Source organism: Cebidichthys violaceus, unplaced genomic scaffold, assembly GCF_023349555.1.
Source record: "Cebidichthys violaceus isolate CVI_PGR_0920_01 unplaced genomic scaffold, fCebVio1.0.p SCAF_17, whole genome shotgun sequence".
In the NCBI taxonomy this organism is placed as follows: Eukaryota; Metazoa; Chordata; class Actinopteri; order Perciformes; family Stichaeidae; genus Cebidichthys; species Cebidichthys violaceus.
Window position 1 is genome coordinate 13,458,538 of NW_027176340.1, and position 12,446 is coordinate 13,470,983.

The following is a 12,446-nucleotide window of genomic DNA, read 5'->3' on the forward strand; positions in this document are numbered from 1 at the left end:
CAGTGGATCGGATTGGACCCCTCATGGGTCCAGCAGTATGTTTTATACCCCTCTCCTAAAGTTGCTCACTTGATCTGTGTGGTGAAAATGATATATTTATTTGCAGAGAAATGAATAAATAAACAATGATACAAAGAACAGTTGTCTTTTGTGTATTTAATAATTGGTAAAAAAAAAATGAATAATAGAGTAAAACAGAGTCAATCTATTTCAGCTGAAAGGACAGAGCTCAAACACGAGTGTACTTGGTGAGTTTGAACAATGCGGCAACCTCCGGTTCTGCCGAGCGAAGCCGATGTGGAAGTGTCTTAAAACTTGCATTCTCTCTAACGTCCATCAGGGGGCGACTCCTCTGGTTGTATAGAAGTCTATGAGAAAATGATTCTACTTCTCTCTTGATTTATTAAGTCAGTAAACATTGTAAACATGAGTTTATGGTCTCAATCTCTAGTTTCAAGTCTTCTTCAATACAGCATGATGTTCATTTAGTGAATTATGGTCCAATTAGAGTCAAATAGATCATTTAGCCTCCTTCCCGACAAGCTAACATGACATAACTGGTACCTAATGGATTCATCAGGTCGTCTAGTTTCATATGATGTCCCAAGGCAGCTACAGCCTCTTAAAGCCCGCTATGTCGGTCAATAAAACAGAATAATGCCAGCTAGCTAGATGACTTTACATCGCAGCTATGGCCTATTCCTGGAGCATTGGATACGTAGTGATTAGTAAACAGTCCAGTACACAGTAACACATGGTTCCTCTGCTGATCACTCAGCAGCTCCAATTGTTTGTCTCACATATAACCTTGCAGCATGTTATTCTATTGTTGAAAGTGTTTTACCTAGATGACATGCTTTGGTTATTGTTTGACTTTGAGGATCACTAGATAGATCTGCTCTCGATACAACTCTAAAATGTATGTTTATGTACATTCTGCTGTGTAATTTGTTTTCAGATTTTGGTTCTTTAAGTTTACTGCCTTGATGGCCATTACAGTCGGTGCCTTTTACATTCCAGATGGGCCTTTTACTTACAGTAAGAACTTTATATTTTAAGTTTTTGGCATCTCAGATCTTGACATCCAACGCACACAGAGTTGTGACACTGCATGACAGAGGAGTAATTGAATGAACTGTGTGTCTTGTCGTCGCAGCGTGGTTTGTCGTAGGCTCCGGTGGAGCTTTCTGTTTCATTCTGATCCAGCTGGTGCTGCTGGTGGACTTCGCCCACTCCTGGAACGAGTCCTGGGTGGACAAGATGGAGACCGGCAACTCCAGGTGCTGGTATGCAGGTCAGTGCCAAGCTGTGGCACAAACACATGCTGCTTACACCTGTGTTTTGAGGGTGTACTTTAAAATTCCAAAATGCAGATTATAATTTGTTGATTTTTTTAAATTTGGGGTGTTGATGGACATGACACTTTAATGATGCAAAACACAATGGAAAACTGCTTGCAGCTGAAAGACACATTTAAAGACTGTGGGTGAAATTTATATATTATTAAATATATTGTTTACTTATATACTTTGTTATAAGTTTTAGGCTATTTTTGATATTTATCTTTTCTACCTTTTGGTTTTCAGCTTTGCTGGCAGTCACGATCCTCAACTACATTCTGTCATTTACTGCTGTCGTGCTGTTCTTCGTCTTCTACACCAAGCCTGATGGATGCTTCATAAACAAGTTCTTCATCAGCTTCAACATGTTGTTCTGCACCGTGGTCTCCGTTGTCTCTGTGCTGCATAAAGTACAGGTAAAGTACTTAAAGTGTCAATCATTCAGGCAGGCGTGAGCAGTTGTTCGATGCAACAGTACAAAAATGTGCCGGGCTTTTGAGATACACAAAGTGGAAAAACAGCAGAGTATGCTTTAGGGCGGGACTTACCTTGTGATTGACAGGTCGCTACCACGGCGTTGTCCGCTCTGGGAGTCGTCCATGTTTTTGTCTTAAACTTTAACCTTTTTACATGCGCTACATCCACACTAATACGTTTTCATTTAAAACCAGGGTGTTAAAACAAAAATTATTTTTGTCCATACTCAGAATCAGAATCAGCTTTATTGGCCATGTATGCGTGAAAATGAATATCACGTGACTATTCACGTACACTGGGCATGCGGGTGCCGTTGTAAACAGGAAGTAGCTTGGTTCTTTATTCATTCATTCATTCATCTTCGTCCGCTTATCCGGGATCGGGTCGCGGGGGCAACAGCTCCAGCTGGGGACCCCAAACTTCCCTTTCCCGGGCCACATCAGCCAGCTCTGACTGGGGGATCCCGAGGCGCTCCCAGGCCAGTTTGGAGATATAGTCCCTCCACCTGGTCCTGGGCCTCCCTCGGGGTCTCCTCCCAGCTGGTCGTGCCTGGAACACCTCCCTAGGGAGGCGCCCAGGTGGCATCCTCACCAGATGCCCGAACCACCTCAACTGGCTCCGTTCCACGCAAAGAAGCAACGGCTCTACTCCGAGTCCCTCACGGATGACCGAACTTCTCACCTTATCTCTAAGGGAGATGCCAGCCACCCTCCTGAGGAAACCCATTTCGGCCGCTTGTACCCGCGATCTAATTCTTTCGGTCATGACCCAGTCCACATGACCATAGGTGAGGGTAGGAACGAAGATTGCCCGGTAGATAGAGAGCTTTGCCTTGCGGCTCAGCTCTCTTTTCGTCACAACGGTGCGGTAAAGCGACTGCAATACCGCCCCAGCTGCTCCGATTCTCCGGCCAATCTCACGTGCCATTGTTCTCTCACTCGCGAACAAGACCCCGAGGTACTTGAACTCCTTCACTTGGGGTAAGGACTCATTCCCTACCCGGAGTGGGCAATCCACCGGTTTCCTGCTGAGAACCATGGCCATGGTGCTGATCCTCATCCCAACCGCTTCACACTCGGCTGCGAACCGATCCAGTGAGTACTGGAGGTCACAGCCCGATGAAGACATCAGGACCACATCATCTGCAAACAGCAGCGATGCAATCCTCAGCCCACCGAACTGTAAACACTCCTCCCCACGACTCCGCCTCGATATCCTGTCCATGAATACCACAAACAGGATTGGTGACAAAGCGCAGCCCTGGCGGAGGCCAGCCCTCACCGGAAATGAGTCCGACTTACTACCAAGAACCCACACACAGCTCTCGCTTTGGGCATACAGGGATTGGATGGCCCCCAGAAGTGGCCCCCTCACCCCATACTCCCGCAGCACCTCCCACAGTATCTCCCGGGGGACCCGGTCATACGCCTTCTTCAGGTCCATAAAACACATGTAGACCGGATGGGAAGCTTGGTTCTTTAGTTACAGAAAATACAACAGAATATTATAGTAGTCTTTAATAATAAAAGGTCATGCTTGAGACTTAAGATCTTCCCCTATAATCTCAAACATACAAATTTCATGGAAAAAGTTTTTACACACATCTCCACAAGAAAGCTCAGAAACAGCTGTATTGCTTAAGGAAATTAAAAAAAAAAAAAAAATGCCCCTGCCACGATCTTGTTAAACGTTTAGAGAGGAGCAGTAGAATGCATCCTGACTGGAAATATTACAAACTGGCATGGGATGTGTACGACTCAGGACAGGAGGGCCTTTCAGCTTAAATCAATGAGGTGAGGTGCCTGAGCAGAACCCAATGGATATTAAAAGGCATTGGGGGCCCACCCCAGCCAGCAGCAATACAGAGGTATCAGCTGCTTCAACACCAGACTACAGAGCAGCTTCTTTCCTCAGGCTGTAAGACTCCGCAGCTCATCCTCCACACTCATAAATACCCATAATATGTGGAGCTTTCTGTTACGCTGGTTTTACACATTATCGTACCAGCGTCTTTTGCACTACCCTCATTCCCACCAAACCAAAGTCTCTCCTGGTATATAAGGATTTGTATATAAGTAACTATATACACTGTTTTATTTAATTTTATTCTATTCTAAGATATATATTTGTATTTATGTTCTATGTGTTGAATAAGCACAGATCATTGGAGCACAACATATTCCCAAACCTTGACAAAATAATCTCAACTCAATGTCCACTCACTGGCATTTCCCATACCTTCAGCCACATTTTACATTCTTCATCAGTGAATGGAGTTCGCTCAGTTCTCATGGAGTATTTCGCGTTATAAATGTATGAATTTCTGACTATTTTATCTGTGTTTGTCCACAGGAGTCTCAGACACGTTCAGGTCTTCTCCAATCCTCCATCATCACCCTGTACACCATGTATCTGACCTGGTCTGCCATGACCAATGAACCTGGTGAGGATGTTTGCTGGCTGCCTAAAATGTTGCTTTAAAGAATCATGCAGTTATGAATTAGCAGAAATAACAGCCATCCATTAGCCCCAAACAAGAAACCGTACATGTTTCCGTCCTTGGCACTGTTGTTATGCATTATTGCAGTCATTTTAAAGAAATAGCATCCTTTTTATGCCATACGAGTATGAGTTATTGCTTTTGTTATTAATGCTTTTGGTTGTTCTTTTCAAAATGCATGATGCTGTAGTTAATTGATTCCTCCATAGAATGTGCAATGATATCCACACAAAAAGCATTACATTTGATTTGGAAGGGTTTATCATTTTCATGGATCTCATGTCTTGTGCTCACACGTCACATAGACCGCGGCAGGGTAACTTTTCGAGTCTGGTATAATAATTTTCATGAAGTAAAGCCTAAATTGTATAGTAGTGTATTTCTTTCACCAAAGTTATACTTCAAACAAGCCAAACAATATTAGTCACTGTCTCCCACTGACTACTGCAATAGTACTGAAAGTTGAGTTGAGGAGCTCAACAGTCATCAGGGGGCAACTCCTCTGGTTGTATAGAAGTCTATGTGAAAATGACTCTACTTCTCTCTTGATTTATTACCTCAGTAAACATTGTAAACATGAGTTTATGGTCTCAATCTCTAGTTTCAAGTCTTCTTCAATACAGATGATGTTCATTTAGTAAATTATGGTCCATTTAGAGTCAAACAGACCATAAAGCAGGGTATGCTTTAGGGCGGGGCAACCTTGTGACTGACAGGTCTCTATCACAGCGTTGTCCGGTCTGGGTTTTTGTCTTAGAATGTCGTCGTTTTCAGTTCATGAAAGTCAATTGTAGCATTTTGGTCGCCTAAAAAATTGGTAATTTAGCATACTTGGCTCCACCCTCTCGATTCACTTCCGGTAAAAAAACAAGATGCTGACGACAAAAAAAAGGCTGAACCCAAGGCTTCAAAACCATAGTCCACAAACCAATGGGTGACGTCACAGTGATATACTGATATACAGTCTGTGGTGCCCTTTAATTAAATGGTTAAATTTGTTATTTTGGAGAAAAGAGTGCCCCCTCACACTTTTTAACAGCCCCTTCATCCTTGTGCCTTGCTTGGGTAAAAAAGTGTTTTTCAATACTCATCCATCAGTAATAGTGATTTTTTATCAGAATCAGTCTCTGTCATCATTTCTAGCTGTAGATTTAAACATTGTGCTTGTTTTTTCTCTCCTGCTCTCAGACCAAGAATGTAACCCCAGCCTACTGAGAATCTTCCAGCAGATTGCGGTCCCCACACCTGCCCCACTGGAGATAGAGAACCAGACAGCCGTAGTGATCATCGGCACAGAGGAACCAGTCCTGACATCACCGTACCTGCAGTGGTGGGACGCCCAGAGCATCGTGGGACTTTCTATATTCGTCCTGTGCATCCTCTACTCAAGGTGAGATGAGAAACGATGTGGCCGCTACCTGCAAACCATCCCGGTGTCAGTCTTCGGTCACAAACTCATGACTAAGTCTAGAAATGTTCTCATGACATGACGTGACGGTTCTAGTTAAGTCAGTTAAGACAAAGAAAGCTTTGCCTCGTTTCCACTGAGATGATTTAATTAGTATGGGCTGTCTATGGGAAACTATAAAAATGTTTGTCACATGACTCTCTTTACAGCTCAGCACATGCAAGCCCTCTTCACTGTCATAAACAAATGCATCAGAATCAGAACCGTTTATTGCCACGGTATGAATTTGACATGACAAATTTCTAATTCCTTTTCCATTTCAAAACTAATGAAGTAAACTGAGTTTCAAAGTTTAGTCTCACCTCAATTTCTATTTAGTTTCTGTTCTGGAGCTTTCAGTCATATCTTATGATCTTCATCTGCCAGTTCCCTTTTCCAAGGACATGAATGATTCTTGAAACTCAACTTTTTAGCCAACAATGTGGAAAAGTATTTCAAGCACTCAGGGAAAAAAAGATTCAAAGCTGCTACGAGGAACTTCCATTCTGTGTTGGTTTTGTCGGTTCCTGTGGACTAAAGCAGTAGTGTTTCTGAGCACCTTTAGAACACCTCTCATTTTACTGCAGCAGGGTCTGACAGTCTGCTCCTCTCAGTCCTGGTTCTGGTTCTCCCGTGCCTCCCTAACCCTCCAGCAGCTTAGTGTCAGTGTTGGCTCCCAGCGGGGACCAGAGGGTGGAGAAGCTCTGCTCCTGGAGGAGGAGGAGACGCTGCTACCAGGCGCTGAACTCTCCTCCTCCCTCCGGTGCTCCGATTGCAGCAATGCCGGTTCTGAGTCTGTCCACGGTGGACCGGTCTCTGCTGGAGGATCTGTGTCTGTCCACGGTGGACCGGTCTCTTCTGGAGGCCCCGCTGGAGTCTGAGCTGAAGGAGTTTCTGGTGAACCTGCATGATGTCATCTGATTTGGCAGGAATCCGACCCGGTGGCACCGATGACGAGCATATAGAATAACTCTATAGAAATAGACCATCTTCTCTCTGATGGTCTTGTTTACTTAAGTAGATCATATAGAGGCATCAGGATTAAACTGAGACAGTTAACAATAATAACCACTTTAAAGTTCCTCATAGTAACTTTAAAAATCTAATATTAGAACAGCTACGAGATGGACCTGAGGTGAAACTGTTTTGCCAACCTGAACTTTGCTTGTGTGGCTAAAGAAAGATTTTAAGTAACCAACTACCTATCGGTATGATAAATGTACGATGTTGTGGTGTGCACATTCAGGCCCATTGCAACAAAAAAAAAAGCACAGTTTGGACATACAGTATCCATTTACAGTTGTGGTCAAAAGTTTACATACACTTGTAAAGAACATAATGTCATGGCTCTCTTGAGTTTCCAGTTATTTCTACAACTCTGATTTTTCTCTGATAGAGTGATTGGAACAGATACTTCTTTGTCACAAAAAACATTCATGAAGTTTGGTTCTTTCATGAGTTTATTATGGGTTAACAGAAAAAGTGACAAAATCTGCTGGGTCAAAAATATACATACAGCAACATGAATTAGCAATTTTGGTGACTTAGAAAGTTGTGTCAATGAAATGAGCTTCATAGCATGGCCTCTTAACTTCTTGTGAGTGATTATGAGTGACTACAGCTGGTGACTTCTCTGAGGCCATTTAAATAGGGCTCATTAGATAGAAGCGCCCACAAACGCTACAATGGGAAAGTCAAAGGAGCTCAGCATGGATCTGAAAAAGCGAATCATTGACTTGAACAAGTCAGGAAAGTCACTTGGAGCCAATTCAAAGCAGCTGCAGGTCCCAAGAGCAACAGTGCAAACAATTGTTTGTAAGTATAAAGTGCATGGCACTGTTTTGTCACTGCCACGATCAGGAAGAAAACGCAAGCTATCACCTGCTGCTGAGAGAATATTGGTCAGGAGGGTGAAGAGTCAACCGAGAACCACCAAAAAGCAGATCTGCCAAGAATTAGAAGCTGCTGGAACACAGGTGTCAGTGTCCACAGTCAAGCGTGTTTTGAAAACAAAAATCGAGCTGTTTGGCCACAATGCCCAGCAATATGTTTGGAGGAGAAAAGGTGAGGCCTTTAACCCCAAGAACACCATGCCTACCGTCAAGCACGGTGGTGGTAGTATTATGCTGTGGGGCTGTTTTGCTGCCAATGGAAGTGGTGCTTTACAGAGAGTAAACGGGATAATGAAGAAGGAGGATTACCTTCAAATTCTTCAAGATAACCTAAAATCATCAGCCCGAAGGTTGGGTCTTGGGCGCAGTTGGGTGTTCCAACAGGACAATGACCCCAAACACACATCAAAAGTGGTAATGGAATGGCTAAATCAGGCTAGAATTAGGGTTTTAGAATGGCCTTCCCAAAGTCCTGATTTAAATCCCATTGAGAACATGTGGACAATGCTGAAGAAACAAGTCCATGTCAGAAAGCCATCAAATTTAACTGAACTGCACCAATTCTGTCAAGAGGAGTGGTCAAAGATTCAACGAGAAGCTTGCCAGAAGCTTGTGGATGGCTACCAAAAGCGCCTAATTGAAGTGAAAATGGCCAAGGGACATGTAACCAAATATTAGCACTGCTGTATGTATATTTTCGACCCAGCAGATTTGATCACTTTTTCTGTTAACCGATAATAAAGTCATGAAAGAACTAAACTTCATGAATGTTTTTTGTGACAAAGAAGTATCTGTTCCAATCACTCTATCAGAGAAAAATCAGAGTTGTAGAAATAACGGGGAAACTCAAGAGAGCCATGACATTATGTTCTTTACAAGTGTATGTAAACTTTTGACCACAACTGTATCTCTGTATTCTTCCCTCAGCATTCGTTCGTCCAGCACCAGCCAGGTGAACAAGCTGACCATGGCCTCCAAAGACTCGGCCATCCTGGCTGAGGACGGCAGCAGCCCTGACCTCTCAGAGGAGTCCACAGGACCCAGGCGGGTGGAGGACAATGAGCGCGACCTGGTCCAGTACAGCTACTCCTTCTTCCACTTCATGCTCTTCCTGGCCTCACTTTACATTATGATGACCCTTACCAACTGGTACAGGTCAGTCCTCCCATTCCCTACACAGCCTATGTATCCAGCTGGAAAAACAGTTTGACAGATGTTGGATCTTTTACAAAAAAGGTATCAAATAAGACGGTGTTGCTGCACCTTTATGCACACCGATCTGTTATTTTGCCAGATTTCAATCTGAAAGCCCCATTTAAAATAGTTTACCAGTAATTATTTTTAGTTTTTGCTTTGCATGGTGGATGTAATTTGACACATATATTTAAGCATCTTTTTAAACGTGCTCCATACAGAGCAGATCTATTGACTAATGCATGTCTCTCAACGTGACGGTGGCTGACAGAGCTAACTGTGTTTCAGCCGTAAGAGCCGTATGAGAGCAGTGTAGGTGGGGCACGCTCACATGCACTAACATGCACTAAGAGAGTGACTTCATTCTCTGCTCAGGCAGACGTTTCTCCTCTTTATCTTTACATAAGAAATTTGCTGCTGTATTAATGCTCTGAATATAGTAGTGAATAGGGCGGGCCCCCTCTTACATTTCTTTAATGGTTAAGTCATTTTTTATGCTTTTTCATGCTGAATGACTCATTTCCCAGAAACACATCTCTGGTAAACCGAAGATTTAAAGTTGTGCTTTTAAAACAAAGTACATACATATTGAAGACTGAGAGACCTTTTCTTGTGTTCTGTTCGTGACAGCCCGGATGCAGACTACACCATAACCAGCAAGTGGCCAGCAGTGTGGGTGAAGATAACCTCCAGCTGGGTGTGCTTGGCCCTGTACATGTGGACCCTGGTGGCCCCCATGATCCTCACCAACCGAGACTTCAGCTGATCGGCGATTCCACCCTGTCCTCCACAAACCAGAAACTTTGACCACATTGCCTACGTCTTAATCTCAAAATGAACTCGCATTTTATACATTTGGCTGGAGTTTAGTTTTATTATTTTAGTTAAACAATTGGTTTACAGGTGCCATAACAGCTGGTACAGGTATTTATTACTGTAAACATCCCATTTGTTTGTGTACATTTGTAACGTGAACTGAATAATAATATGAATTGTAAATCAACAACTTTTTAAAAAATCTGCGTGCTCCTAACAAAAAAAAATATTAGTCAGATTTAATCAAATTATATTCATTCTGCACTGCTTAGAAATATGAATGTATTACAGTAATAATGATGAGGGTTTGTAAACTGCACAGTAGTAAGCCCATATAGTTTACTGCTATGCCTTCCAATGCCTTATAGTCTGTAATATGTGAATATATTAGGAGTAATATGAAGTACATGAGTGTAGTAGTAAACTGTTGGTAAACATGGCACATTCCTGCAATATGACTTAAAGTCAAGTTTCTGAATAATAATTATAGATCAAGATGTTCAGTGTAAAGGTTTCTCTGAGTTGTGATAGTTTCAGGTTGTAAAATAAATCCATGCAGTGACAAACCTGCACTGCACACAGATCCAATCAGAATGATTTCTTTAAAGCTGATATGACTGAGGATGTTATTATTCTCTGTGCATCATTGTATGACTCCAAATAGTATGCATAAGCCTTAATGTTTATATTCTGATTTAATCGCAAAGAATGTCATCGTTTTTTTTTTAATCTAAGAATGTTTTGTAAGAAATGTCTGGAAATGCTAATGGGATGGTTAAATATGTTAAAGAATATGAATCAAACCAGACGTATATGATACAAACGCTGACCAAATGCCTTGTAAGCCAAAGTGATTTACTGTAGTCAGTATATGCTTCTGCAGTGTCTGTTCAGATTTGTGTTTGCTCTGACTCTGTTTTCACAACAGAGATTCTCTGCAATAAACGTGACCCGTGTTCATCTAGTATTATTGTATGAGTCCAACAATTAAATGTAATCATTGTTTCCATGCTTAAAAAGCTCATTATCAAATGATCCCTTTAAACAATAACTAATTATCATCCACTCAGTGTTTCCACATATTCACACAGTACAAACTACAGTGATAAAGAGGTTTTAAACTTAAAATCTCGCAAATGCTTTCATTTTATTATTAGGATAATTTACAAAATATGCACTAAAAAAAGAGTTGCAGTCTAGTCATAGAGTGCTGCAGGAATGATATATTTTTGTAAACGTTTATTATCATGATCACGTTTTGTTCAGCAAGATCAGTTTCACAAATGAAGCTCTAGCGTAAGTTCAGACAGGAAGACTATACTCATGCATGCCTAAGCCCAAAGCTTATTTACCATACATCTGCCGTCACTCCTCATGCATGCACACATTACTTCCTTGTTGTTATTGTTTGGGGCTGTCAATCATGATATCAGCTGTCTAAGATCAGCTGGTCTCTAGCCAATAGCACAACGACACAAGGACATCATTAGCCTATCATCTTGCTGCTGTCTGTCTTTAAATATGACCGTCTCTCTACCAGCTGTAGTTCATGCCGCTGTTTCGCAACCCTCCAACTCCCCATCTCCGCCCAATCTTCGCAGATTCATCAGCTTCATCAGCTTCATCAACTCATCATCCTATCAACCTCATCAGCCACCATCACCACCAGTGTCTGGGGGATTTATATTGTTGCCGCTCAGGGCAATCACAACTCGATCACAAATCTCCTCGTTGAGTTCAAGCGCCAAAGAATTTCTGTGTAACTCATTAACTCATCATCTGTCATAATAAATGTTAACTACTAATCATTCACTTGTCTCCCCCGATTGAAATTAATGTAACTTTATGATTTTTAAAGCTTGAACGCAATAGGCAAAAGTATAAAGTTTACGTTGGGCTGTAAAACAAACTACTCCGCGGTCACGTGATTATAGGAACCACCTTTTTAAGATGTTTAACGTTAAAATCTCTTCAGCTTGTCAACCACAGACCACCTTATTTCAGCCATCGAACCAGAAACACTCAGAAATCCATTTACTTTGAGACTCATTTTCATGTTTAGGGCTCATTCTTGCAGCATCTGAGTCTGTTTTCTGAAAATTCATTAATGATATTTGGGTTTTACTACATCCTGATTTAATACAGTCTATGCTATGTTCTAAAGCTATCAAATACATGTAGAGTAGAGTAGAAGTATACAGTAGTATGAAACAGAAACAAGTGCAAGTATCTCACATTTGTATTTACGTACAGTAGCTTCTTGAGTAAATGTAGTTACATTCCACCACTGATGACAGGTTTGTTCATTGTGTAAATCCACACAATAAAATGCTATGTGTTCGGTCAGAGGGAAACAACAGTGCATACAGTATATAAATAAGTTACAACAATGTTGAATAAAATGTGGGCATGAGAACGTATATACACAGAGCAGAGATATTATATTATTTGACATTTTCCTACAACAATTGTATTTACCGCTTCACAATTTAACATATACAGAGATTAAAGTTTCTATGAATAAATGAACAATGAGTGAATATTTACGGTGGAGTAGTTTTTTCAAGGAAATCCCCATTATAAATAAATTGCTATTTACAGGGGACTTCAAAAATGTTTCCCTAAATAAAATACAATGTAAAATACGTATTATTATTAATATAATGATAAGGATTTTTTTCTTCATTTAATGTGAGAATGAACTGGGCCTTGGGCTCGGCAGGCTTCACCGGAGCTTCAAGGATCGTACTCCATTACTGAAAGAGTCACACGGGGATTTG

General features: G+C 41.6%; 1 protein-coding gene across 1 annotated transcript in view; it reads left to right on the forward strand.

The window, feature by feature from the left end:
• The window catches only part of si:ch73-267c23.10 (serine incorporator 1), a 19,592-nt gene extending 8,961 nt beyond the window's left edge, over window positions 1-10,631 (forward strand). The window contains exons 4-10 of the mRNA XM_068712663.1: window positions 959-1,038; window positions 1,157-1,294; window positions 1,587-1,756; window positions 4,170-4,260; window positions 5,506-5,707; window positions 8,584-8,811; window positions 9,481-10,631. Coding sequence (XP_068568764.1) covers window positions 959-1,038; window positions 1,157-1,294; window positions 1,587-1,756; window positions 4,170-4,260; window positions 5,506-5,707; window positions 8,584-8,811; window positions 9,481-9,616 — 1,045 coding nt within the window. The 3' untranslated portion in view covers window positions 9,617-10,631. The remainder of the gene's footprint in view (window positions 1-958; window positions 1,039-1,156; window positions 1,295-1,586; window positions 1,757-4,169; window positions 4,261-5,505; window positions 5,708-8,583; window positions 8,812-9,480) is intronic.
• Window positions 10,632-12,446: the final 1,815 nt, after the last annotated feature.